This window comes from Rhinopithecus roxellana, chromosome 7 (genome assembly GCF_007565055.1).
Source record: "Rhinopithecus roxellana isolate Shanxi Qingling chromosome 7, ASM756505v1, whole genome shotgun sequence".
Taxonomy (NCBI): Eukaryota; Metazoa; Chordata; class Mammalia; order Primates; family Cercopithecidae; genus Rhinopithecus; species Rhinopithecus roxellana.
Genome location: NC_044555.1, coordinates 33,355,925 through 33,383,889, shown reverse-complemented (window position 1 = coordinate 33,383,889; position 27,965 = coordinate 33,355,925). Strand labels below are relative to the sequence as shown.

General features: G+C 47.6%; 1 protein-coding gene across 9 annotated transcripts in view; it reads left to right on the top strand.

Moving 5' to 3' along the window:
• The window catches only part of KDM5C (lysine demethylase 5C), a 34,943-nt gene extending 10,449 nt beyond the window's left edge, over positions 1-24,494 (top strand). For 2 of the 9 annotated variants that reach the window (XM_010364529.2, XM_030934129.1), the window contains 19 exons: positions 110-268; positions 3,976-4,095; positions 4,227-4,385; positions 5,025-5,206; positions 5,302-5,464; positions 13,832-13,951; positions 14,061-14,255; positions 16,652-16,833; positions 16,922-17,046; positions 17,172-17,319; positions 17,915-18,020; positions 18,748-19,106; positions 19,747-19,885; positions 20,389-20,568; positions 20,733-20,870; positions 21,065-21,664; positions 21,950-22,028; positions 22,166-22,365; positions 22,470-23,649. In XM_010364529.2, the coding sequence (XP_010362831.1) occupies positions 110-268; positions 3,976-4,095; positions 4,227-4,385; positions 5,025-5,206; positions 5,302-5,464; positions 13,832-13,951; positions 14,061-14,255; positions 16,652-16,833; positions 16,922-17,046; positions 17,172-17,319; positions 17,915-18,020; positions 18,748-19,106; positions 19,747-19,885; positions 20,389-20,568; positions 20,733-20,870; positions 21,065-21,664; positions 21,950-22,028; positions 22,166-22,365; positions 22,470-22,835 (3,720 nt within the window). In that variant the 3' untranslated portion in view covers positions 22,836-23,649. Of the gene's footprint in view, positions 1-109; positions 269-3,975; positions 4,096-4,226; positions 4,386-5,024; positions 5,207-5,301; positions 5,465-13,831; positions 13,952-14,060; positions 14,256-16,651; positions 16,834-16,921; positions 17,047-17,171; positions 17,320-17,914; positions 18,021-18,747; positions 19,107-19,746; positions 19,886-20,388; positions 20,569-20,732; positions 20,871-21,064; positions 21,665-21,949; positions 22,029-22,165; positions 22,366-22,469; positions 23,656-24,181 lie in introns of those variants that run through there. The other 7 variants (XM_030934128.1, XM_010364528.2, XM_030934131.1 and 4 more) reach the window with 6 other exon arrangements.
• Positions 24,495-27,965: the final 3,471 nt, after the last annotated feature.

Here is a 27,965-nt window from a genome sequence, read left to right as displayed (position 1 = left end):
CAGTTGAGCTCCAGACCTAGCATGACTAGCCTGTACAGGACTGTAAATCATTCAGCCAGCAAACACAGTGGATTTCCAATGGAGAACTTTTGCTCTTCTCCCCTGGCAGATTGAGTCATATGTCTGCCGGATGTGTTCTCGAGGGGATGAGGATGACAAGCTCCTGCTGTGTGATGGCTGTGATGACAACTACCACATCTTCTGCCTGCTGCCTCCTCTGCCTGAGATCCCCAAGGGTGTCTGGCGGTGCCCAAAGTGTGTCATGGCGGTAAGGCCTCCCCACTCCACATCTGCCTCATAGGGCTTTCTTGCCTTCCTTCATCTGGCCTTATTGAGGGCAGCCTCTTAGCTCAGCCATAGTCTTAGGTTTTGGGTCTCTGTGGTGGGATTAGGCTGGGCAGAGCTTTGGGAGAAAGGAGCAGGAGATTCAGCCTTTGCTTTTGTCCTCTAAGAGCTGCCAGACCACCTGGAGAGGTAAGCATCATAATTAGACTGTATGTGGTGACATATAAACAGAGGCTAAATTGTGTGTTAGGAGCTCTGAGATATACAAGTTCAGAGGAGAGGAAAATGGCTAAGGATAATTATCAGGGAAAATGTCAGAAATGAGACTTGAAGGATAGGATTTTTTTTTTTTTTTTTTTTTTTTTTGAGAAAGAGTCTCGCTCTGTCGCCCAGGCTGGAGTGCAGTGGCATGATCTCAGCTCACCGCAAGTTCCGCCTCCCAGGTTCACGCCTTTCTCCCGCCTCAGCCTCCCGAGTAGCTGGGGTTACAGACGCCCACCACCACGCCTGGCTAATTTTTTGTATTTTTAGTAGAGACAGGGTTTCACCATGTTAGCCAGGATGGTCTCGATCTCCTGACCTCGTGATCCACCCGCCTCGGCCTCCCAAAGTGCTGGGATTACAGTCGTGAGCCACCGTGCCCAGCCGAAGGATAGGAATATTAAGAAAAAAATGTTCTTTCAAATTCTGAGTTTTTGTTCTTTTTTTTTCCTTTTTAGAAAGTTTGAGGCTGGGCACGGTGGCTCACGCCTATAATCCTAGCACTTTGGGAGGCCAAGGTGGGTGGATCGTTTGAGCCCAGAAGTTTGAGACCAGCCTGGACAACATGGTGAAACCCCATCTCTACCAAAACAGATACAAAAATTAGCCAGGCATGGTGGCGCACGCCTGTTGTCCCAGCTACTTGGGAGGCTGAGGTGGGAGGATCCCTTGAGCCCAGGAGGCAGAGGTTGCAGTGTGCCGAAACCATGCCACTGCACCCCAGCCGGGGCAACAGAATGAGACCCTGTCTGAAAAACAGAAGAAAAGACGTTTTGGAAAATAGACAAATTACTTGCCTTCCCACTACCCAGTGATAGCCATTGTTAATAGTTTGGTATATTTTTTTCTCATCTTTTTGCTGTTACTTAATATGTAACTATAACAAGTTTGAGATCTTGTTATATATTTTCATTTGTTATTTTATAACCATTTCTCTGTATTATTAAGTTTAATCAAGGTCTGTAATTTTTTTTAGATGGTATATCATAGGTATAATATTTATTTAGTTGTTTTTCTCTTGTTATATTTAGACTGAGGCAGTGATACAGGCTTTAACTAGCGAGGTGGGTGGCTGTTCGGGACTGGGAGGTGGAGGACTAGCAGGAACAGAGGTATAGCAGGAGAGCATGCCTACTGTGGGTATAGGGGCAGTAAGGAGAGCAGCCGAAGCAGCAGTAAGGGCCAAGTGGCCAGGAAGTTGGGCAGGTACATTTCATGAACTTCCTACCTTCACCCAAATTCTTGGTGCTTATCTTCTACATTTCCCTCTGAATTTCTGGAGAGCAGACATTCGCCTTATCTTAGGGACTCAACTGTGGTTGTAGAGACCAGGTGTGCACATGCATACATACACACACACAGACATACACAGATGAGGAAAAATCAGGGCAGTGCATATTGGCCTTGGTAGTGGTGGAGATTCCAGTTGGGGAGGAGTTTGGATACCAACAGTATCAAGACTATCGACTCTACTTGACTCTCTTAAGTGGTTATAAGTCAGTGGATCAGACTGACATTTATTTTTCAAACATAAACATGGTGTGTGTCTGATTTTGGGGTACATATCGTTCTCATCTAAAATAATGAGCATAGGTACAAAATGAGGTAGACCCACATCCTGTCTTCTGAGACAGTCTCAAGAACAGAAGTAGTGGAAGGTTTATACTGTAAAAGCCAGTGTCTTCATTTTCCATCTTTCTTTCTTTTTTCTTTTTTTCTTTTTTTTTTTTTTTTTTTTGAGACCGAGTCTTGCTCTGTCGCCCAGGCTGCAGTGCAGTGGCCGGATCTCAGCTCACTGCAAGCTCCGCCTCCTGGGTTTACGCCATTCTCCTGCCTCAGCCTCCTGAGTAGCTGGGACTACAGGCGCCCGCCACCTCGCCCGGCTAGTTTTTTTTTTTTTGTATTTTTTAGTAGAGATGGGATTTCACCATGTTAGCCAGGATGGTCTCGATCTCCTGACCTCGTGATCCACCCATCTCGGCCTCCCAAAGTGCTGGGATTACGTTCTTTTTTCTTTTTTTCTTGCGACAGAATCTTGCTCTGTCACCTAGGCTGGAGTGCAGTGATGCCATCTCTGCTCACTGCAACCTCTGCCTCCCAGGTTCAAGTGATTCTCCTGCCTCAGCCTCCTGAGTAGCTGGGATTACAGGTGCCTGCCACCACGCCTGACTAGTTTTTGTATTTTTAGTAGAGACAGAGTTTCACTGTGGTGGCCAGGCTGGTCTCAAGCTCCTGACCTCATGTGATCTACCCACCTTAGCCTCCAAAAGTGCTGGTATTACAGGCATGAGCCACCATGCCCAGCCCCATTTTCCATCTTTCAAGGTGCTAGGATATTCAATGCCATTTTCCCAGCCTTATAGTTCTAGTCTGGGCATAAAAAAACTTCCCTAAGCATCCTGCATAGAATCACATTTTAGAGGCCGGGCATGGTGGCTCATGCCTGTAATCCCAGCACTTGGGAGGCCAAGGCGGGCGGATCACAGGGTCAGGAGTTTGAGACCAGCCTGGCCAACATGGTGAAACCCCATCTCTACTGAAAATACAAAAGTTAGCCAGGCTTGGTGGCGGGCACCTGTAATCCCAGCAACTCGGGAGGCTGAGGCAGGAGAATCGCTTGAACCTGGGAGGTGGAGGTTGCAGTGAGCTGAGATTGTGCCACTGCACTCCAGTCTGGGCGACAGAGCAAGACTGTGTCTCAAAAAAAAAAAAAAAGTAGAATCACATTTTAATGAGAGAGGAAAAATGGTGGCAGAAGAACACCGGATAGCATATTAAAGTCAGAGCCGGCCGGGCGCGGTGGCTCAAGCCTGTAATCCCAGCACTTTGGGAGGCCGAGACGGGCGGATCACGAGGTCAGGAGATCGAGACCATCCTGGCTAATACGGTGAAACCCCGTCTCTACTAAAAAATACAAAAAACCAGCCGGGCGACGAGGCGGGCGCCTGTAGTCCCAGCTACTCGGGAGGCTGAGACAGGAGAATGGCGTCAACCCGGAAGGCGGAGCTTGCAGTGAGCTGAGAGCCGGCCACTGCACTCCAGCCTGGGCGGCAGAGCAAGACTCCGTCTCAAAAAAAAAAAAAAAAAGTCAGAGCCATTTAGATAAAGTCCTAAAGGAAGAAAAGAGCATGAGATGACTCCCTGGAAGTTGTGAGACTGGAATTGAGTTTTGAAGAACCAATGAAAGAAAGTGGAAAAGGACATTGCAGTAGGGAGGAACTGAGCAGAAAAAGCATGATGGGGAATGAAAAGACTAAGCCGAAGTGGTAAGAGCAAAAGGTACAGCTATAAAGTAAGGCCTGCCTCAGGGGCCTTGAGTGCAGACCTAGGGCTCTTCTCGCTCGCTACGGCTTATATTCCAGTTCCACTTGTGAGGATTCTTCACCTCTTTGCCTCTGTTTTGGTGACATGTTCTCCTTTGGGTTTTAGGAGTGTAAGCGGCCCCCAGAAGCCTTTGGCTTTGAGCAGGCTACCCGGGAATACACTCTGCAGAGCTTTGGCGAGATGGCCGACTCCTTTAAAGCTGACTACTTCAACATGCCCGTGCATGTAGGTGATGGAGGGCTGAGGTAGTGTTGGGCTAGGATCATAGGTGTTGGTGCCAGATGGTCTCAGCTCACCTGGGTCAATGGGTCCAGGATGTGATGGGCCATGGTCAACTGCTACCTTTCTTCCCCTAGATGGTGCCCACAGAACTTGTGGAGAAGGAGTTCTGGAGGCTGGTAAATAGCATTGAGGAAGATGTGACTGTTGAGTATGGAGCTGACATTCATTCCAAAGAATTTGGCAGCGGTTTCCCTGTCAGTGACAGTAAACGGCACCTAACCCCTGAAGAGGAGGTGAGTGGATGATCATGGTTACATGTCAGCTGTGTGAACTTAGGCAAATCATTTAATATCTGAAAAACTCAATATCTCTGTAAGATGAAGATAATTATGCTAGTCTTATATAGCCGTGAGATTTAGATGAGATGAAAGAAAACAGTCTGGTACCTGGCATGTACAAACATGAGATGGGTTCTTTCACCTCTGCGAGCCCATTTCCTTATCTCTAAAATGGGGATAATATCTACCTTGCAAATTTGTTATAAAAATTAAATGAGAAGGTATATGAGATTCTGGCTCATCCATAAGAAGTGTTCAGGGGGTGGGGTTTGTATGCACAAGAGAAAATGAGGGCTTAGTTGTGCTTCCAAGAAAGGGTACATTTTGATCCAGAGCAGGATTTTTTTTAACTTGCAGGTATTTTGGTAGATGGATATATCTGTAAATTTTGCAGAAATTGAAGTGAATAGAATTGAAATTTTGTATGTCTGCTTTTTGGTGGAGAGGTAGGGAGAAAACCTATATGTTTCTTAAGATGTTTCAAAAAAGTCTCTGACCTCAAAATTAAGGTTCCCTAGGCTAAAGAAAATGACTTAAGATCTCAGTTCCTTAGCATAACCCTCATGCCCTTTTTACAAATACCTGACCTGGCAGGAGTATGCTACCAGTGGTTGGAACCTAAATGTGATGCCGGTGTTGGAACAGTCTGTACTGTGCCACATCAATGCAGATATCTCTGGCATGAAGGTGCCCTGGCTCTACGTGGGCATGGTCTTCTCAGCCTTTTGCTGGCATATTGAGGATCACTGGAGTTACTCCATTAACTACCTCCACTGGTGAGTGGGGCCCTGGGGAGCCAGGGAATCAAGTCAGTGTGGGCTCCCTGCATGACCAAGGTGTGATTGTGTGTGTCCCTTTTCCATTTGTGCAGGGGTGAGCCGAAGACCTGGTATGGGGTGCCCTCACTTGCAGCAGAACATTTGGAAGAGGTGATGAAGAAGCTGACACCTGAACTATTTGATAGCCAGCCTGACCTCCTGCACCAACTTGTCACCCTCATGAATCCCAACACCCTCATGTCCCATGGCGTGCCAGTGAGTACCCAGGCAACAGGGACAAGCAGCAGGAATGATTTAGTGATGTCCTTTGTGATGGTGGTGGTGGTGGTTGTCTAGATTCTGCCCCTGCCCTTTCTTCGTTGCTGTTCTTAATTGGGCTACAGGTTTGACTACTCTAGTAGAGACCCAAAATAATAGTGATTAGATGTACCATATGATGGTATACCCTCTGGGCCATGTGATAGAGGGTAACACCTAAGGGGTGGCTTATTATCACATCTACATTCCAGCCAGTGGAAGAGGGAAATGGGAAAGGGCAGGGCTAGACAAATCTTTCAAGGGCACACATCATTTCCATTCATCTTCTGTTAGTAAAAACTTGGTCATAATGACCACATCTAGCTGCAGGGAAAACTGTGAAATGTAATTCTTATTTTGGATGGTCAAGTACCGCTTATAAACGGGAGGTCATGTTGTTATGACAGAAGACAAGAATGAATATCAGGGTACAACTAGCAGCCTCTGCCATACCTTGTATACTCTTACCCTTCTCAGAGCAATGGATAGGTCTTTTTATTTAACAGGTCAAAAGTTGAACCCAGAGTTCTGGGCTATCCTCTGTGTACTTCTCTCTTACCCTTTAAAACATTTTGCTGGGTATACAACGTGGCTTACCTGTGAGAGACTTTATATTCCTGGGAATTTCTAGCATTGATTAGCATCAGCCAGTTTTCTGGTGTGGATCTTAAAACAGCTTGATCACTAGTTCTGTAAGAACAGGAATTAGTAGATCCTGTATCTCTGCTTTAAGTGTTACCTGGGGCTGCTACTCTTCCCTACTCCCTTCCACACTCTTTGGCCTTGGACACATTACTACTTACTCTAATGCATGAGATAGTCAATAAATATTGAATTAATGTCTCCTTCAAATATTCCTAGATATCTGTACAGTAGGGTTTTGGACTAAGTCAGTGGTTCTCACCTGCGTTTCTTTTTACCTTCACCTTGTTTTGGTATACTATATGTCCCATGAGTAATATTTTTTTATTATAAAATTTAGTGATATTTAACCAAGGACTTGGGATATCTAGGGAATTGGACAGAAGGAGGTGTCCTATAACAGTTTAGGCAGTCTTCCTCCACTCAGGGAGTTATCTGTTTCTCTCTTTACCTCACCCCATTTAAGGATTACCGGACTCGATGATCAAGGGCTTGAGTTCTGCTTCATAAGTAGACATGGGGTCTGACTTTCCTCAGACTTCTGTCTTCCTGACCCATAGCACAGCATCAGTCCTTGTCTATAATGCCATGGAAAACTGTAAAAGAGGATTCTCTTGGCCAGGCGCAGTGGCTCACACCTGTAATCTGAGCACTTTGGGAGGCTGAGGCAGGCAGATCCCTTGAGGTCAGGAGTTTGAAACCAGCCTGGCCAACATGGTGAAACCCCGGTCTCTACTAAAAGTACAAAAGTTAGCCGGGTATGGTGGTGCACGCCTGTAATCCCAGCTACTCAGGAGCTGGAGGCAGGAGAATCGCTTTAACCCGGGAGGCAGAAGTTGTAGTGAGCTGAGATTGCACCACTGCACTCCAGCCTGGGCAACATAGTGAGACTCTGTCTTAAAAAAAAAAAAAAAAAAAAAAAAGAGTCGGGCACAATGGCTTATGCCTATAATCCCAGCACTTTGGGAGGCTGAGGCGGCCGGATCACCTGAGGTGGGGAGTTTGAGACCAGCCTGGCCAACATGGCGAAACCCTGTGTCTAATAAAAATACAAAATTAGCCAGGCGTGGTGGCACATGCCTGTAGTCCCAGCTACTGGGGAGGCTGAGGCAGGAGAATTGCTTGAACCCAGGGGGCGGAGATTACAGTGAGCCAAGATCATGCCATTGCATTCCAGCCTGGGCAACAGGTGCGAGACTCCATCCCAAAAAAAAAAAAAAAAAGGATTCTCTGAAGGATTTGGGTAGCTAAGAGGCATATATGTGTGTGTGTGTGTGTGTGTGTGTGTGTGTATATGCAGAAGGTCATGGAGCTGTTTAATCCTTACCTCTTTTTAAAAAACTTTATCGGCCGGGTGCGGTGGCTCAAGCCTGTAATCCCAGCACTTTGGGAGGCCGAGGCGGGCGGATCACGAGGTCAGGAGATCGAGACCCTCCTGGCTAACACGGTGAAACCCCGTCTCTACTAAAAATACAAAAAACTAGCCGGGCGCGGTGGCGGGCGCCTGTAGTCCCAGCTACTTGGAGGCTGAGGCGGGAGAATGGCGTAAACCCGGGAGGCGGAGCTTGCAGTGAGCCGAGATTGCGCCACTGCACTCCAGCCTGGGCAACACAGCGAGACTCCGTCTCAAAAAAAAAAAAAAAAAAACAAAACTTTATCACAGACTCTGAAATATGTGCTTTTTGCTTACACCTCCACAGCATTTCTCCTGCTCGTAGCTCACCGTCTTCTCTGGCCAGCTACTACTTTGCCACCCAGCCCTCTGTCTGCCCCTGCCCTTCCTATAGGTAGTTCCCAGCATCTCCAGGCCCTTTGGACTTGGCAGTATCCCCTTAATCGAAGCATCTGTGATGTTTATGTTCTCATGCTGGCAGGCTGCAGTTTAGCCAGCTGGAGCTCCCCCAGAGGTATCTTTAGCTCCCTGCCCCCACCGCCCTGCCTTCCCATTTGGTGGGAGAAGGACATTTCTTTTTATAGATATGTAATGTAAGTATGATTTTCTTTTTTTTTTTTTTTTTTTTTTTTGAGACGGAGTCTCACTCTGTCACCCAGGCTTCAGGCTGGAGTGCAGTGGCACAATCTCGGCTCACAATCTCAGCTCACTGCAACCTCCTCCTCCCGGGTTCAAGTGATTACCCTGCCTCAGCCTCCTGAGTAGCTGGGATTACAGGTGCCTGCTACCATGCACAGCTAATTTTTGTATTTTTAGTAGAGACGGAGTGTCACCATGTTGGCCAGGATGGTCTCGAACTCCTGACCTCAGGTGATCCACCCACCTTGGCCTCCCCAAAGTGCTGGGATTACAGGCATGAGCCACTGTGCCCGGCCTATTTTCATTATAAAATAAACATGCCCTCTTCCCAGAAAATGGAAAACAGAAAGTTTGCTCCTATTCTCTCCACCCTAAACATCTAAACATTGTTATGTTTCCATCTGTTATTTTTTATGTAAAATTCGACATAGCAATAATCAGTGTATGGTTTTTATAATCAATTTAATAAGTTTATTGGTGTAGAACTGCACTGTCCGATTTGGTAGCCACTGGCTACACGTGGCTACTGAGCACTTGAGATGTGGCTAGTCCTCGCTGAAATGTGCCAAAAGTATAAAATGCATGTTAGCTTTCAAGACTTAGTACGTAACAAAGAATGCCAAGTATCTCACTTAATACTTTTGTGTACCAATTATACCTAGAAATAATAATATTGTGGATATATTAAGTTAAATAAAATATGTTTAACTTAATTTTACCTGTTTCTTTTTACCTTTTTAATGTGGCTACTAAAAAAATTTCTTTTTCTTTTTGTTTTTGGAGAAGGAATCTTACTCTTGTCACCCAGGCTGGAGTGCAAGTGACATGATCTCGGCTGACTGCAACCTCCGCCTCCCAGGTTCAAGCGATTCTCCTGTCTCAGTCTCCCAAGTAGCTGGAACTACAGGCATGAGCCACTATGCCTGGCTAATTTTTGTGTATTTTTAGTAGAGATGGGGTTTCACCATGTTGGCTAGGCTGGTCTCGAACTCCTGACCTCAGTTGATCCTCCCGCCTCGACCTCCCAAAGTGCTAGGATTACAGGCGTGAGCTACTGCGCCAGTTTTTTTTGTTTTGTTTTGTGAAGGAATCTCACTCTGTTGCCCGGGTTGGAGTGCAGTGGTGCGCTCTTGGCTCACTGCAACCTCCATCTCCTGAGTTCAAGCGTTTCTCCCGCCTCAGCCTCCTGAGTAGCTGAGATTACAGGCGTGCGCCACCACATCCGGCTAATTTTTGTATTTTTAGTAGAGACAGGGTTGTACCATGTTGGCCAGGCTGATCTTGAACTCCCGATTTCAAGTGATCTGCCTGTCTTGGTCTCCCAGACTGCTGAGATTATAAGCGTGAGACACCGTGCCCAGCAAAAGAATTTAAAAGTACCTATGTACCGAGCATATTTCTCTTGGACAGCACTGGTCTAGAATGATTTTCGCTTTGTTGCTATATGAATTATAACCATTTTTAAAAGTTGTATTGCAGTATGATTTGCTACATACCGTAAAATTCACCCATTTTAAGTACACAATCCAGTAAATTTATGGAGTTGTGCTACCATGTCTACAATCCAGTTGTAGAACATTTCCACCACCCCAAAAAGATCCCTTATACCCATTTACAGTCACTCCCCTTTCCAGCTCCTAGTCCCAGTCAACCATTCATCTGTTTTCTGTCTATAGATTTGTCTTTTCTGGACAGTTCATACAAATGGAATAGTATGTGGTCATTTGTTTCTTCTCTCACTTAGCATGTTTTTGGGGTTCATCCACATTGCAACATGTGTCAGAACTTTATTCCTTTGATGGCCCAGTAATATTCACCAGTTGATGAACTTTTTGAGTTGTTTTTACTTTTTGGCTATTCGCAGTTGTCATTTTTAACAGCTGCAGAATGTGAGGAGAACTTTTCTAAATAACCACATAGGAAATAGTAAAGTGACATTGCCAGAATCAGGGTGCAGAGTGAGACAGAGTTATAAGCATCAAGTTCTACTCCTGGCTCTGCTACCTGAGGCTTATCTGAGACTTAGTTTTCATGTCTATAAAATTAAGGCTGGCATAGTAAGACCCCTTCTAATTAATTAATAATAAATAAAATTAAGCCTGGTACTAGATCATTCAGTAAATGTTGCTAGAGCTCATTCTTTGTGCAAGGCCTCTCTGGTCAACACTTTGAAGGCAAATAAGCCAGTGCCTGCATTTGTGTATGCATAGCTGAGTGCTGGACAGAGGAGAAAATAAGTGGAATAAACCATTAAAGGCGCTAAGAAAGAGCAACAAACTAGGTCATTTAGGAAGCAGGGGTTATCAGGAAAAGTTTTGCAGGAGCAGTGATCCCTAAAAGAAGAGTAAGAGTTTACCTGTCAGAACTGTGACTTAATCATGTGGGCATGGGGATTCCAGTGAGGGACTCTCAGCTGAGGCATTATGTGGTCAGATTTGCATTTTTTGGAAGATAGTTCTGGCAGTTAGTAATTGAGGCCAATGCAGTAATACAGGTAAGAAAGAAATGCTGATGTTGCCTCTAAGTAGAGAGAGATTTGAGAAGAAAATATGATGGAGGTGCAAGCTTGATGCATGGTCCAAATAAATGTGGAGATATGTTTATGAATGGGAAGATTTAATATTGTTAAGATGTTAATTCTCCCCAAATTAATTTAGACTCCTGGCAGAGGAATCATTGGGTTGAAGGGTTCTTGATATACATTAACAAATTTGTTTTCCAGAGAGTAGAATGTATTGATTCCCTTACCAGCACTGTACCTACTTCACTGTGTCTTCAACAAAATTGAATGTTTACCTTAAAAAGCTTTGTGAGGCTTCTCAGTAAAGATGACAGATTAAGCATACACATGGCTACTTCCATTCTGTACTGAGACTCCACAAAAATTACATAAAGGGATTTTTTAAGGTGAAAAAAATTACAGAGATGGAGAATATGAGAGAGGAGACAACGATAAAATTCTTGAAACTGGAAAACAGATGAGAAAACTGAAACATAAACCAATACTGAGGACATCTTGAGAACCAACCCAATTCATACCTCAGAATCCCCCAAAGATTTGTTATGGGTGGCACCAGGCGTTCTAGGGGTAAAGATGGATGGGGTGAAAGTAAGGATTGGTTCATGTCTATCTAAGAAGCTGTGGGGGCCGGGTGCAGTGGCTCACGCCTGTAATCGTAGCACTTTGGGAGGCTGAGGTGGGTGGATCACAAGGTCAGGAGATCGAGACCATCCTGGCTAACACAGTGAAACCCCGTCTTTACTAAAATTACAAAAAATTAGCCGGGCGTGGTGACGCACGCCTGTAGTCCCAGCTACTCAGGAGGCTGAGGCAGGAGAATGGCGTGAACCTGGGAGGCGGAGCTTGCAATGAGCGGAGATCACCCCACTGCATTCCAGCCTGGGCAACAGAGTGAGACCGCGTATCAAAAAAAAAAAAAAAAAAAAAGGCTGTGAGATCTCCCATGCTGGGCAACTAGAAATGTCTAGTCACTCTAGTAAAAGACTGAAGATTTATTTCTGAAGAGGTTAAAACAGAGTCTCTGGATTAAGTCTCCTAGGTACAATTGAGGGTAGAGTTATAGGGAATGTACTTAGGATTTATCATACTGGATGTTGAGGTTCCCAGCCATCATTCTCCACTTGGCTGTTAGAATACTGGCTGCCAGGCCTTTTTTCCTACAGGCAAAAAAAAAAAGAGGGTTTTCTCTGAGGAATCTGACTGGCCTGCGAGGAAAGACCTGGAGTTTCCCAAACTAAATGACTTAGCTAGATCACCCTACAGTGAAGCTTACAGTTGACAAGCTTCATCTGTGTACTCAGAGCTTCCATTCAGCTTTTTAATCTCTTCCTCTTAAATATAAGCAGGCAGCCACAGAAAACAACTGAGAAGCTGGCACAATGGCTCACGCCTGTAATCCCAGCAATTTGGGAGGCCACGGCGGGTGGATCTCCTGAGGTCTGGAGTTTGAGACCAGCCTGGCCAACATGACAAAACCCCGTCTCTACTAAAAATACGGCGTGGTGGCGTATGCCTGTAATCCCAGCTACTTGGAAGGCTGAGGCAGGAGAATCACTTGAACCCGGGGGGCGGAGGTTGCAGTGAGCCGAAATCGCGCCACTGCACTACAGCCTGGGCGACAGAGTGAGACTCTGTGTCAAAAACAAAAACAACAACAACTGAGGAAACCCTAAAAAATAAACCCCCAAAAAACAGAAGCAACTTGGAGATACAGAGGCTAGGCAGGGAGAAATAAACTTCAAAAGAAAAGCATATACTGTAAACATGAATGAAGACCAGAATACTGTTTAAAAAATAGCATATGCAAACAAAATTATGATAGCAAAAATGAACAATGTAAAAAGTGTATGTTTTCCACTTTTGAAAGATAGTTGAGGAAATCTTCAAAAAAATAGAGTAAAAAGATGGAAAAGGGTAGAAAAAATAGGGAATTTTTCTAGGAGGTTCAGTATTCAAATAGGAGTTATAAAAAGAAAATAGATGAAAACTGAGAGGATGAAATCATTCAAGAAAATTTCCCTGAACTGGAGAATCGATTTTCCAGAGTCAATGGGCCTACCCAGTACAAGAGTGAAAAGAAATTCATACCAAGATGTATCTTGTAAATTTCCATGTCAAACACTGAGACCAGAAGAATCCTATAAGCTCGAGAGAGAAACAGGTTTCAAATGCTTATCAAAGCATTAGAAATCAGAATGGCTTCAAACTTTTCAACAGTAGCACTAGAAGATCAGAGCAGTGTGCCTTTAAAATTATTTTCTGAGTCAACAACTATGGGAGTTTAAAAAAAAGGATTTTCATCTTAGAATTCTATATACAGTCAAGTGTGAGAGTAAGAATAGAGACTTTTTTTAAAAAAAGAAAAGTAGGTTCTTCACACCATTTCTTAGGAAACTGTTGGAGGATGTTCTTAAGCATAGCAAAGGAATAAACCAAGAACGAGGAAGACATGGGATCTAGGAAATAGGAGATCTGTCACAAGAAAGTGATGATCCAGGGAGGACAGCTGGTCCAGATTGGGACAGATCAGAAGGTTGCATGAGAGACTGTTACAGAAAGGTGAAAATTGATAGGAAAAGAGATTTGAATATTGGTCAGAAAGTTAGGGATATATGCATAAAAAACTAAGCAAATTGAGAAACAGGAGGCTATTTTTAACAGTCTAGAAGCATGTTATTTAAGGTAGTTATCAACACCAAAATAATCAGAAGAGGTAGAAGTGATTGGGTCTGGGGAAGGGAGAATATCAAGGCTGGCAGATTTTATAACAGATCTTTATAGAGCCATTTGACTCTTAAAACTGCATATATAACTGATGAAAGTAAATAACTAAAAAAGCTTGTCCAGCCTAATTAAAAGTGATATTTATAATTTTTGCAAAAATTACTAAAGGAAGTTGGAATATTTTGACATACATTTTTAAATCTCAGATCTCCCTGTCATCTCAACACACATCAAAACCTTGAGAGCAGAGACCAGTGGTCCTTCCTTTCAGAGTTGGAGAGTCTGGGATTCTGTTGTCAGACTGTGTTCCCTGAGGCTTTTGTCTCCTTAATGACCTTGCACTTAAGTCAGGTCTGCATACAGGAAAATCTCTGTCTCAACAGCCATGGCCTTTCTTGTTCCTCAGGTTGTCCGCACAAACCAGTGTGCAGGAGAATTTGTCATCACTTTCCCTCGTGCTTACCACAGCGGCTTCAACCAAGGCTACAACTTTGCCGAGGCCGTCAACTTTTGCACTGCCGACTGGGTGAGTCTAGAATGTGGTGAGATTGGGGGGAGAAGCAGGAGGGTTGTGGAGAAGCTGGGGCATCATGGCCGCCAGACTTGGCCACACTCAATCTTGAACCTGCCCACAGTTGCCTGCTGGGCGCCAGTGCATTGAACACTACCGCCGGCTCCGGAGATACTGCGTCTTCTCCCATGAGGAGCTTATCTGCAAGATGGCTGCCTGCCCAGAGAAGCTAGACCTGAACCTGGCGGCAGCTGTGCATAAGGAGATGTTCATCATGGTGCAAGAAGAGCGGCGTCTACGAAAGGCCCTGCTGGAGAAGGTGGGGAGAGTACCCCAGATCAAGCACCCTATTCTGGTGGAAGTTCGGGGAGGCAGAGGCAGCAGCACCAAGAAGATGTAGCCTCTACTCTTGGAGTGTAGTGAAAAGAACTAGATGCATCTTAATTGAAAACCACATACCATTCTCTGCTATACCCTTTACTAGCAACCTTGCTTAAGTTGATTTACTTCATTGTCAGTTTTCCCATCTGAAAAATGGGGTTATGATAATGCTTATCTTTTTGGATAGTTGATTGGATTAAAGATAATGTTTGTTTAGTGACTGACCCATGACAGGTACTGGTATAGCAGCTATTTATCATTATTTAAATGACCCAGCAAAATAGACTGGCATATGAAACCTCACTGCTGATTATCTAGGTGACTGTATCAAGTTACTTGATCTTTCATATCTCACTTTCCCACTCTAAAATGGGAATAAATATCTAACTTGCAAGATGTAAAGTTAGAGTAAGGTGATTTATGTGAAAACCATCTCTCTAACATTGCCTTTGCAATGTTGCAGCTGCTATTATTGATAATGTTAATACATGAAGAAACTGAAATATGGAATGTTTCTCAGGAATTGCTATTTTATTACATGCAGATGTTTCAGTAACTCAAGCTAGGGCAATAATATTATCAAGTAGAAGGTGGTCCTGCTTTAATTGATTTCTTGTAAGCTTGTGTCAGTTGTGTGTGTAGCTGAGTGAAAGCTGCTACAGAGCTCTAAAGTCCACTTGTGTAGTTTCAGCCATCATCTTCAAATTTCACACTTGCCCAGTTAGGGAATTGACTTTGTGAGAGTCTTTCATAAGATTACAAAGGAGTGCTGGTTCTGTGGGATCCCTTGCTGCCTATTTAGGGTAATACTTTCTTACTTTAAAGCTCATTTATAGCTTTCCTGTGAGTGTGGGCTATAGGGAGAGCTATAGCTACAGTAGTGTTGGAAGTCTGGGGCCTCTCAGTTGTGATGTTAGTTGTTGAGTCCCTGGGCTTTTCCAGACATCATTTTCTCACTTTGTTCAGTACTGTTATTAAATGATGGCCATGTGGCTGTGCCAAGCTGTGGGAAGGAGCCAAAGCAAGGTGGGGAGAATAGACTTTCTCATCTTGACATTCAGAATTCTTCACACTTGGCCCTTACCTCAGAGAAGCATTCTGAACACCATAGTCTTGGAATCCTATAAGAGACTGTATGTGTATTTAAGTATGTTTCTGGGAAGAGGACTCATAGTTTACATCCAATTCTCAAGAGTCCATAGTCAAAAAAAAAAACCCTAGAGACTTCATCCTTAGAATATTTTCTGACTTTAGAGTCAAAATTAACTCAGTTTGGCAAGTTACTGACCCTAAGACTTAGTTTCTGCCTTAGCAAAATGAGATAGACCTGTGGAATATATATTCTTATCTGAAAATTAGAGCTAATAACAGTAAGTATTTGATGAACACCAAATCTAATTGCCGATATACCTGTCTGATTCCATAGCTGCTTTGTTTTTGTTAATCCTCATAACAACCCAACAAGGATGATACTGTTTATCTCCATCTTACTAGATAATGAAACAGACCCAGAGACGTTAAATGATTTACTCATGATCACATAGCATATAAGTGGCAGAGTGGGATTTGGGCTCATAACTTATGCAGAGGTTAGGTGTTAAAGTTGGTGTGTAAGGCAAAAACTGTTAGAGTCAACATTTCCCATTAAAATCCCTAAAATTGCCCGTTAGATATACGCACTGGGTTGTCTCTCAATTACTCCAACATAGCCAGCTTTTTCTTCATTTTTGAAATGGAGTGCTTTTTCTTTATCTGAGCAACAGATGAAGTCATTGGATTAGGTTTGGAAGCCATATTGTTGGGAGAAAATTATTATATCTCTTTAAACCCTGAACACAAGCACGTGCAGTTGAATTTCTCTAAGTTATATATGTGCACAAGTATCTCCTGCCTACTAAGTGGCCAGCGTGGTGCCTGGAACACAGTGGGCGCTGAGTAACTGGAAGCCGATATTGTTCCCCAGTACACATAACTAGCCAGGCCTGTCCCTTGGCCACTTCCACACATTGCCACCTCTCTGGTATCTTGGTCCACCACTTTCCTCACTTCTCACCCACAAGGCCCTTTCTGCTGATCTGGATCTTACCTGATTTTTCTTCCTCTATAAAATTATCCGACTCAGCTCACACTGATCTTGCCCTGGTTTATCTGATTCCCCCAGCTTTGAGAGTCTCGACTTTACAAAGGGCAGGTATGCTCCCTGGGGTTTGGCCTCTTAAACCCTATGACCCTCAGCATAGATTTGAGTCTAAAGTAGGGGTCGGTGGTGGCTGAGATGGAGGATTCTGCTACCTGGTTCTGGTTATATATAACGCATGGGTTAAATGCCCTTAGGGCATCACAGAGGCTGAGCGAGAGGCTTTCGAGCTGCTCCCAGATGATGAACGCCAGTGTATCAAGTGCAAGACTACGTGTTTCCTGTCAGCCCTGGCCTGCTACGACTGCCCAGACGGCCTTGTCTGCCTTTCCCACATCAATGATCTCTGCAAGTGCTCCAGTAGCCGGCAGTACCTGCGGTGAGCGTGGGCCTTTCTGGAGGAAGTGGGGCAAGAAGGAGGATGCAGAGCTGGGCCAGACATGCTCTTGCCTGCCCTCTTCCTCCAGGTATCGGTATACCTTGGATGAGCTTCCTGCCATGCTGCATAAGCTGAAGGTTCGGGCTGAGTCCTTTGACACCTGGGCCAACAAAGTGCGAGTGGCCCTGGAGGTGGAGGATGGGCGGAAGCGCAGTGAGTGATGGGGGGATGGAGGGACTCCACAGGCAAGTTCTATTCCCTTTCTTCTGTACTCTGACCCCCTTCCTCTGCCTTTATTCAATACTGCCTACTCCTTGCTGCCCTCATTCTTCTTCCAGGCCTTGAAGAACTGAGGGCACTAGAGTCTGAAGCCCGTGAGCGGAGGTTTCCTAATAGTGAGCTGCTGCAGCAACTAAAGAACTGCCTGAGTGAGGCAGAGGCTTGCGTGTCCCGAGCTCTGGGACTGGTCAGCGGCCAGGAAGCTGGGTATGACAGCATGAGGAGTCGGGGCACACATAAGGTGCTGAGGATCCAGCACCTAGGAAAAGTGCTACAAGGGGTAGACTGTGAATACCATTTGGCAGAATGGACATCATCAGGAAGCTGCCAGGCACAAGAGTGTGAGATGGCCTGGAAGGTGTTGGGGAGGGCAAGGAGACCAGGCCACCTAGAAAGGAGAGGAGAGCCTCCTTGATAAGAAAGCTAGAAGTGTTTATTTTTTATCAGTACCTGGAAGTGGCCTGAGAGAGAGGCTGAGGGGTTTTGTGGGAGGTTTACGGGTAAGAACAGGACACAGATGTATAAACCTGATCCCTGCTACACAGCTTTAGAGTTCACAGTAGAGGATGGATTGCAAAGTGTAGCTCTTGTTACAACCCATTAGTTTCTAATTCTTTCCCCTCATAATATGAACATGCTCTATGATTTAAAACCTTCCCTCTAACCTGGGCAGTTGGGGCAAATTTGAAATATGCGAGATCAAGGTGGACAGGTATGGTGAAGAAAGGTGTTGGGTCTTAGCGTAGACATGGAGGGAGGGCACTGGGTTTGGACCTGAAACCTCACATGTGATACTCCATAGCCCCCACAGGGTGGCGGGTCTGCAGATGACCCTGGCTGAGCTCCAGGCCTTTCTGGACCAGATGAACAACCTGCCTTGTGCCATGCACCAGATTGGGGATGTCAAGGTGAGGATGCTTGGAGTGCTGGTGAGGGATCAAGGGGACTGGGGGACCTGAGCAGCAGGCTACGCTTGGCTCCTTTCAAAAACTTAAAGTGTTCAGGCGAGACTGGACACACATGTGAGAAAAGAACAGGTGGAGGGGTGAGGCAAGGGTCTAGTGACTGCCTGTTAGAAATGGGCCTTGAGGGTCAGGTGGCAAGGGTATGAGTACAGGATACAGAGTCCAGGTAAGGTTTCCTGGAGGAGGGATAGAGGAGGAGGAGGTAACAGGGGTGCTTGTTGGGCTTGGAAAGTGGAGGGGAATTCATGAAAGTGGAGGAGGAGTGAGATGGAGAGGGCAACAGACCCCACGGTGGTGAGCGCGAGGGTTTATGTGAGGACTAAGCATAGCAATTTTTAGGGCAGGGAGGTTTCTTGGTGCCCTGAGAACAGAGCCCTCTGAAAAGTTAAATAAAGCATAGTTTAATAATTGTTAGTTAATTAAGAATCTCTAAGTGTGGGGCCCAGGAATCTGCATTCTTAACAAATTCCCCAGGGCATTCTAATGAGCAGTCAGTGTTAGGAACCTCCACTGTCTTAGGGCTTGGAGAAGGAGAACCCAGTCCATGTTAGGCTCCTTTGCCCCAAAAGCTTGGAGGTTAAGAAGGTAGGTGGGACAAGGTTCCATCTGGTGGTGGAATTCCTCAGTGGGCCCAGCTGAGGAGTTTGTTCTTCATCCTGTGTCCTGGTAGGGTATTCTGGAACAGGTGGAGGCCTTCCAGGCTGAGGCTCGTGAGGCCCTGGCCTCACTGCCCTCCAGTCCAGGGCTACTGCAGTCCCTGTTGGAGAGGGGGCGGCAGCTGGGGGTGGAGGTGCCTGAGGCCCAGCAGCTCCAGCGGCAGGTGGAACAGGCGCGATGGCTGGATGAGGTGAAACGCACACTGGCCCCCTCAGCCCGAAGGGGCACCTTGGCTGTCATGCGAGGACTGTTGGTCGCGGGTGCCAGTGTAGCCCCTAGCCCTGCTGTGGATAAAGCCCAGGCCGAGCTGCAGGAGCTGCTGACCATTGCTGAACGCTGGGAGGAGAAAGCCCACCTCTGCCTGGAGGCCAGGTAGGTCCAGCTGCTGCTTCTCTTCTTCCCTTCCCTATTCCAAACATCAAAGTTGAATGGAGACCCAGAGGATGATTCCCATGGGTGGCCTTAGGTATCACACTCCTGTGTTACTGTATTGACTCTCCCCTCTTTTGTTCCCTATCTTGTCGTTTTTGTTTTTTTTTTTTTTTAAACTGTATACTTAAAGGCAGAGAGAGGCTGACGAAGAAGCAGAAATGCACAGATAGAGATTATCTAGAAGACTAGCACTACAGGCTAATGTGCGCATACCCAGAAGCCCAAGTGACAGGCGGATGGGCAGATGTTGGTAGAAAGACCCCACAAAGGGTAGTTGACAAACTGCAGCAACAGATTACGTAATACAGGTTGTGTATGTAGGCATTGCCAGCAGGCCAGGAGACTGGCAGACAAACAGAGGCGCAAGAGCTATGGCAGAAGGATGAAGTTGGATGCATGCGGTCTTGGGGAAGCAGGGACTGGCAGCTACCCTTAGGCAGAATACAAGCAAGTAGGCCCAAGTGGCAGCAGGAATAACAGACACCCAAGGGGCCCATGCAGATATATCTGGTGGTCAGGCTGGGCTTCTGGTCAGGCAGACCACATCAGACTGAGTGTTCTTTTTTTTCCCTACCTTTAGGCAGAAGCATCCACCAGCCACACTTGAGGCCATAATCCGTGAAGCGGAAAACATCCCTGTTCACCTGCCCAACATCCAGGCTCTCAAGGAGGCTCTTGCTAAGGCCCGGGCCTGGATTGCTGATGTTGATGAGATCCAAGTGAGGACCCTGCCACTCCCACCCCAGGCCTTCAGTCCAGCTGGGAAGAGATGGCATATACAGTGGGATGTGCTGGGTTGCTGGGATGGTTTGGGTTGGCTGGAGAGAGGAAGGGGGCATGGCATGTAGTCAGGAGGCAAAATGTGCCTGATGAGCAGGGTGAGAGGAATAGTGTGAGGCTGGCCTGAAGGAAGAGAGGGCACTGGTTAGGATGAGATTGGTGGGCCAGGAAGGCAGGTGGTATGGGACTGAGCAGGGCAGGGGCGTGGAGGAGAGGAGAAGAGGCAAACTACAACAGAAGGCTGATGAGATACTTAGGGCTGAGCCAGTCAGAAGATGCTGGTGTTGTGGGAGAGAGCCAAGTGTGTGTTCCTTAGGATGACACCTGTTTTTTTTCTCCCTCAAGACAGCCCAGTTCATCTTTCCAGCTCAGGGCCAGGCACAGAGTAAGCATCAGTAGCATTGGCAAGTTGAACTGAGCTGTCTCTCGCCCTTGTCACTAGAATGGTGACCACTACCCGTGCCTGGATGACTTGGAGGGCCTAGTAGCTGTGGGCCGGGACCTACCTGTGGGGCTGGAGGAGCTGAGACAGCTAGAGCTACAGGTACTGACAGCGCACTCCTGGAGGGAGAAGGCCTCCAAGACCTTCCTCAAGAAAAATTCTTGCTACACGCTGCTGGAGGTGAGGCCTGGGACCTTGACCTACAGCATCTCTTAACGCCTGCCCTAGCTTCTATGAGATGGCTCATGAGATAACATGGGTTTTGTGGGGGCACCAGGGAGGGAAGGAGAGGGCAGGGGATGTAAGGGAAGCCCAGTCATTCCCTCTCTGTGTGCCTGCCTCAGGTTCTCTGCCCGTGTGCAGACGCTGGCTCAGACAGCACCAAGCGCAGCCGGTGGATGGAGAAGGAGCTGGGGTTGTACAAATCTGACACAGAGTTGCTGGGGCTGTCTGCGCAGGACCTCAGGGACCCAGGCTCTGTGGTAAGGAGCTTAGACACAGATGGGGAGAAGGGCTTGGTGATGATAGAGTCTGAGCTGGGTGGTCATGCATAGACCGCTTGTCCACTGAGCCTCAGTTCTCCTGGTTTGGGAGTAGGGGTGTTAAGTGGGGGCGGGAGCAGAGAAGGGAAGGGATAGGCTGCTGACCCACTTTGTTCCTGTCCTGGGTATGGCAGATCGTGGCCTTCAAGGAGGGGGAACAGAAGGAGAAGGAGGGTATCCTGCAGCTGCGTCGCACCAATTCGGCCAAGCCCAGTCCACTGGCATCATCGACCACGGCCTCCTCTACAACCTCTATCTGTGTGTGTGGGCAGGTGCCGGCTGGGGCGGGAGCTCTGCAGTGTGACCTGTGTCAGGACTGGTTCCATGGGCGGTGTGTGTCAGTGCCTCGCCTCCTCAGCTCTCCGAGGCCCAATCCCACCTCATCCCTACTGCTGGCCTGGTGGGAATGGGACACCAAATTCCTGTGTCCACTGTGTATGCGCTCAAGGCGCCCACGCCTGGAGACCATCCTGGCACTGCTGGTAGCCCTGCAGAGACTGCCTGTGCGGCTGCCCGAGGGCGAGGCCCTGCAGTGCCTCACAGAGAGGGCCATCAGCTGGCAAGGCCGCGCCAGGCAGGCTCTGGCCTCTGAAGATGTGACTGCTCTGTTGGGACGGCTGGCGGAGCTCCGCCAACGGCTACAGGCTGAACCCAGACCTGAGGAGCCTCCTAACTACCCTGCAGCCCCTGCTTCTGACCCCCTCAGAGAGGGCAGTGGCAAGGATATGCCTAAGGTGAGCTACTCAGCCCAGCTCTTGTCCTCAGATTCTTGTCTCCTAGCCCCTACCCCAGTTTAGGCTCGGCCCTGCCCCTTGTTCTCCAATTTTCAGTTTTCTTTGGACCAGCTTTCCTACTCCATTCTGCATCTGTCCAGATTCCTAGACTCTGCTCCCTGCTGGCAGCCTGTCTTCCCTCCTCCTCCAGAAAGCAGAGGGTCTCAAGTTTGGGGTTGGCGGAGGAGGAATAGGGCCTGGTTCTTCAGTTCAGTCACCCCTACCTATTCTTGCTCTCCTTCGCAGGTCGAAGGCTTACTGGAGAATGGAGACAGTGTGACCAGTCCTGAGAAGGTAGCCCTGGAGGAGGGCTCAGGTAAGAGAGGTAGGTCTAGGTGTGGTATGGGTAGGCTGTTGACTGCATTTCACCAGAGTGACCCATGTAGTCCTCAGCTCTGTTGTAGTGGTGGGGATAAGACCAAGGGCAGCCTCTTAACACAGCTTGTTTCTGCAACCTCCTAGATCTGGAGCTGCTGTCCTCGCTATTGCCACAGTTGACTGGCCCTGTGTTGGAACTGCCTGAGGCCACCCGGGCCCCCTTGGAGGAGCTCATGATGGAGGGGGACCTGCTCGAGGTGACCCTGGATGAGAACCACAGCATCTGGCAGCTGCTGCAGGCTGGACAGCCCCCAGACTTGGAGAGGATCCGCACACTTCTGGAGGTGAGGAGAGGGGTCATGGGCCGGGCCAGGAGGTCAGACCGAGTAGGGAGCCCAGGCCTGACCACTGGCCCACAACCTGTCTTTCTGCCTATCTGTAATCACAGCTGGAGAAGGCAGAGCGTCACGGGAGTCGGGCTCGGGGCCGGGCCCTGGAGAGGCGGCGGCGGCGGAAGGTGGATCGGGGTGGGGAGGGCGATGACCCAGCCCGAGAGGAGCTAGAGCCAAAGAGGGTACGGAGCTCAGGGCCAGAGGCTGAGGAGGTCCAGGAGGAGGAAGAGCTGGAGGAGGAGACTGGGGGTGAGGGCCCCCCTGCACCCATCCCCACCACTGGCAGCCCCAGCACCCAGGAGAACCAGAATGGCTTGGAACCGGCGGAAGGGACCACTTCAGGCCCCTTGGCCCCTTTCTCCACTCTGACTCCCCGGCTGCATCTGCCCTGCCCACTGCAGCCGCCTCAGCAACAGTTGTGACAGTGGCTGAGCCTAGCACAGACCCTGACAGAGACCCCCCCCTTCGGCCTCAAGGATCCTCTTTCTGACCATCAAGCCTGCTTCTTAGGGGGTGGGCAGGTAGGGGGGTGGCCATCCCCCCTACCCGCCCACCCCTGAGTCCCTTGACTTTTGTATTCTGACTCCAAGGTATTGTTCAGACCTCAGCTCCTGGGGGCCAGCCCCTGGAGTCTTCCCTCCCTGGTAGCCTCTAACCAGCATTCCCAGACACCTGAGGCAGATAGATGGATGGGCTGGTGGGCAGGGGGGTGGCTGGGGCTGGGCCATCACCATTCCAGAGACAAGGCCAGTGTATATGCAAACTGGGGGACTCTCCTCTCCCTTCTCTCCCCAGTTCTGGTCCTGGCCAGGCCATGCTACACTAACCCCTGCCCCCACTCTCCTCCCCTGTTTTCCTTCCTTCCTACCCCTTCTCCCTCTCCCTTCCCCTGACTGTTCCACCCAGGAGGAGGAAACTTCACATAGCCGTGCTCACAGTTTTTTATTTTAAAGAAATTTGGCTGGGGAGCTGAACAGGGCTCCCTGTGATCTGAAGAAAGCTTTTGGTGCTTGTCCTCACAACCACCTCAATCCTCCCTCCCTGTCCTCCCCTGTCTCCTTTCCTCCTCCTGGGTTCATGTTGTAATAAAAAAAGATTGTTGGTGTGTAATTAATTTGTTCAAAAGAAAAAAAAAAAGCAAAACAAGAAACTTGGTTCCAACTGAAGCCTATTTTAATTTTATTTTATTATTTTCCTCTTGTTAGAAATAAAACCCTTAGAAACATTTTTTGGAAACATGTTTCTGAAGTGCATTTCTCTTAGACGGGGAGGACAGTGCTTCCATCACCAGTCAGTGGAGCAGCTGTAGTGCTGGCGGGAGCACTAGGGCTGAAGCCAGGGAGCTCTGGGTTCTGAAATCAAGTTCCACCAGCTTCTTAACCTTGGGCAAGACATTCTGATCCTCCCCTGACTAACCCCAAGCCATTTTCCCTCAAGTCCAAACAGATGGGCTCAGCCCGCTCACCCAGACTCCTACACCACAGCCTCCCCCAGTTGATGCCCTCCAGTTTATCCTCCTCAAGCTCCCAAAGGGATTTTTTTTTCAATGGCTTTATTGAGATATAATTTACATACCATAAAATTCACTTGTTTGAAATGTACAATTCAGTGATTTGGGGGATTTCTAAAGTGTAGATCTGATTATATACTGCTTAAAACCTTCCATGATGTTTTATTGCCCTTAAGATTATACGTAGAATCTCGTTCTTTCTAGAATGTTTTCCTGTCTAACCCATATACTGCATAATTCCCTGATTTTTCTCCACAGGTTATGCCCCTGATGAATGGGGACTAAAGCTCAGATGTGTGGTCATTTGCAACCCCTGAGTTCACTTTTTAAAGACAGCTTATTGAGATACAATGTACATACCATACAGTTCACCCACTTAAAAGTATACAATTAAATAGCTTTTAGTATATTCAGAGTTGTGCAGCCATCATTGCAAAAAAAAAAAAAAAAAAAAATTTAGAACATTTTCATCACTGCAGAAAGAAACTCCATATCCCTTAGGTATCCTTTACCCCTCATCCCATTTGCCTCTTTGGGACATTTTACATAAATGGAATCGTATAATATGTGATCCTTTGTGTCTAGCTTCTTTCACTTAACATAGTGGTTTCAAGCCCATTAATGGTCCCATAGTGGTTGGAAAGATCTCCCTTCTGAGTCCCAAAGTCTTTAAGATGAGGTGCTGGACTAAATCAGGGACCATCAACAGATTGTTTACATGTTTTTGTGGGTGTTTGCATGCATGTGTTTTTCTGACAAGAAGACTAACCAGCTTGTATCAGATTTATAAAGGGATCCTTGACCCTCCAAAGGCTAAGAACCATTCTTTGTGGTCTTGAGTGTTGTGTGTTTGGAGTCTGCCCCATGATATGAGGATACAAAGGAGGAAGCAAGAGCATGGAAGCCCTGCTAAGCCAGTTAGCTTCCCATCATGCCTGCCTCAAGGGCTTTCCCTCCTCTCAAGGGGCTGTGAGGAGGCTGAAGGCTAAAGGCTGGGTCCTGATTGCTAGCCCAGGAGCTTAGCACACTGCTACTCTTATTTTGCTTTCTCATTTGAACGTTCATGGGTTTCATTCCCCCTTCCCAATATTTGCAGTTGATAGGAACCTAGTGGTAAATAAGAAAGCCCGCCCTCTTCTGCAGCTTTGATTGGTGGGAGGGTCTGGCTCAGCCCTGCTTCATCTAGTCTCCCAGTTGGGACCCTAGGCTATATAAGTAAGGAGAGAGAGAGGAGTCCTTGGACAACCCTGTCGGGTCCAGTTTGACCCCAGGTCTCAGTCCAGGGGAAAAGGCTGACCAAAAGGCTGGAATTGATCATGAAAAGGGGGTTGGAGGAGCTGACAGGAGAGGTGAGTGTGAGAGCTGGGATGGGCAGGAAAGGGCTCAGGAAGTGGCCAGACAGGAGAGGAAGAGATGGTGCCTACAACCTGAAGCAACTCCCAGGTTAGAGAACTGCTTGGCCCAGGATGGGGGCCTCCCAGGTATAGGCCCATCCTTCACCAGTTTTCAGACCGCCTTTACCATGTTGGCACATCCCTGTCCCATCCCTCACACACTGTCTCCTTCACAGCAGACATGCATTCCATGAACTCTGCAGGAGAGGCCCTGGCCATCATCCTGCAAGACCCAGATCAAATCTAACCCCTTCCAGAGAGCTTTCTCTGGTTCCAAATCTGCCCTTTCCCAGACACTCCCCTAGAAAGGGAGGGGGACTGGCTCAGGGGACCCCCTCCACCTCAGATAAAGGGCTGGGGAGAATGAGGTCAGGGAAGCAGTGGGTATCTTCTCACCTCAAAGTCATTTTCTATTATAGAGATATCACCTAGCTGCCGAGTCCTCCCAAATGTTGCCACATCCCTCAGGATGGCTCCTGAATCTGCAGGTGACAAGGGGATGGGAAGAGACATCACTTCTATTAAGGACTTTACCGAAACTCTTCCTTCAGGCCCAACTGAACCCTTCTTCCCGTTCTCCTTAGTGCCTCCACCTGTGCCTTACATGGTGTCTGAAACACTCTAAGATTAATAGGTCTGTTTCTCCTCCCACCCCCAAGCTCTGGAGCTTCTGGAGGGAAGGCAAGGCCCAGGCCTCAGTCTGTCTCCACTTCCAGGCCAAGGGCCCGCAGTCTAGTTTTAGAAAGAAGGAGGTAGGAGCATCAGTTGGAGCCTCACACTGTGCATATGAACTCTGTTTCCGTTGCAGAGTCCAGTGGTACAGGATACTACCCCTTGGGAGTGGCGCCCGGGGTCTGAGGTACATGGTCAGTGGGTCCTTGAAGGGGCAGACGCTAACTAACCATGCTTCCCAGAAGACCTGAAATTGTGATGGGAGAAGAGGAGTTAGGAAGCAGAGGAACAGGGTTCTTGCCCCTGGGGCACTCACATGAAAGGGAGGGGAACAGCCCCTTGTGAACCTCCACCTGGGTGCTCAGCTCCATTTGAGATATTTCACAAAGTCCCCAACAGACACAGGAAACAGACCCCTAGGAAAACAGGCCTCACCTAGGCGTATCAGTCTGGCAGAGCTGGGATTTTCACCAAATCTCTGTGACCCTAAGGCTAGACAGAAGGGGTCCAAAGTAATCAGCCTGCCATCAGGAAATAGTTCACAGTGGGAGCTCAGTGTTGATCTCTGCTGTTGGTAGGTTGGGAATTCAGCAGTGCTAGGGCCACAGTGGCCTTGGTAGGTTAGAAGTTCATATTGCCAAGGTGCATAACCTCCACGCCTATCTCTATTGGTTATATATTTGCTACATAACAAATTACCTCAAAAACAGTGGCTTAAAACAATTTTATTTCACAGTCCTGTGGTTAGGAATCTGGGCACAACTTAGCTGAGTTTCTATTTCAGGGTCTCACAGCCAGCAGGGTGTGAGCTGGGGCTACAGTCATCTCAAGGCTTGGCTGGGGAAGGATCTGCTTTCACGCTGACTCATGTGGCTGTTGGCATATTCAGTCTTGCTGGCTGTTGGCTGGGGGTCATTCTCAGGTTCCTTGCCACGTGCACCTTTTCATAGGGTGGCTCACAATATGGCAGCTTGCTTCATCACAGCAATCAAGTAAGATGAGCTAGAGATAGAAGGAGAGTGCCCACATGCCAGACAGAACTCATAGTCTTCATAACCTAATCTCAGATGTGACATCCCATCACTTTTGCAATATTCTATTCGTTAGAAGTAAGTCAGTTACTGCCGGGCGCGGTGGCTCACGTCTGTAATCCTAGCACTTTGGGAGGCCGAGAGGGGCGGATCACCTGAGGTCGGGAGTTCCAGACCAACCTGACCAACATGGAGAAACCCCATCTCTACTAAAAATACAAAATTAGCTGAGTGTCGTCGCACATGCCTGTAATTCTAGCTACTCAGGAGGCTGAGGCAGGAGAATTGCTTGAACCCCGGAGGCAGAGGTTGCGGTGAGCCGAGATCGTGCCATTGCACTCCAGCCTGGGCAACAAGTGAAAACTCCGTCTGGGGGAGGCGGGGGAACAAGAACAAAAACAAAAAAGTAGGTCAGTTACTAGGTCCAGGCCACACTCAATGGGAGGGGATTACACAAAGGTGTGAATACCAGGAGGCGGGGGAGGGAGGGTCATTGGAGGTCATCTTGGAGACTGACTACTATAGTTTTTCCACTGGTCCTGGTGATTCATGTTACTTCCACATGCAAAATACATTCACCACTTCCCAGAGTCTCTAAAAGTCTCATTCAATCACAGCATTGCCCCAAAATCCAGAACATCTAAATCAGGCCCATATATGAAAGAGGCTCTTTGAGTATGGCTTCTTAACTACTATTTGTCTCCATCTTTAGATTTGTGAGACAATTTTTTTTTTTTTTTGTAAAAAATTATTTTTTGGTCGGGCACGGTGGCTCATGCCTGTAATCCCAGCACTTTGGGAGGCTGAGGCGGGCGAGTCACGAGGTCAGGAGATCGAGACCATCCTGGCTAACATGGTGAAACCCCGTCTATACTAAAAATACAAAAAATAAGCCGGGTGTTGTGGCGGGCATCTGGAGGCTGAAGCAGGAGAATCACTTGAACC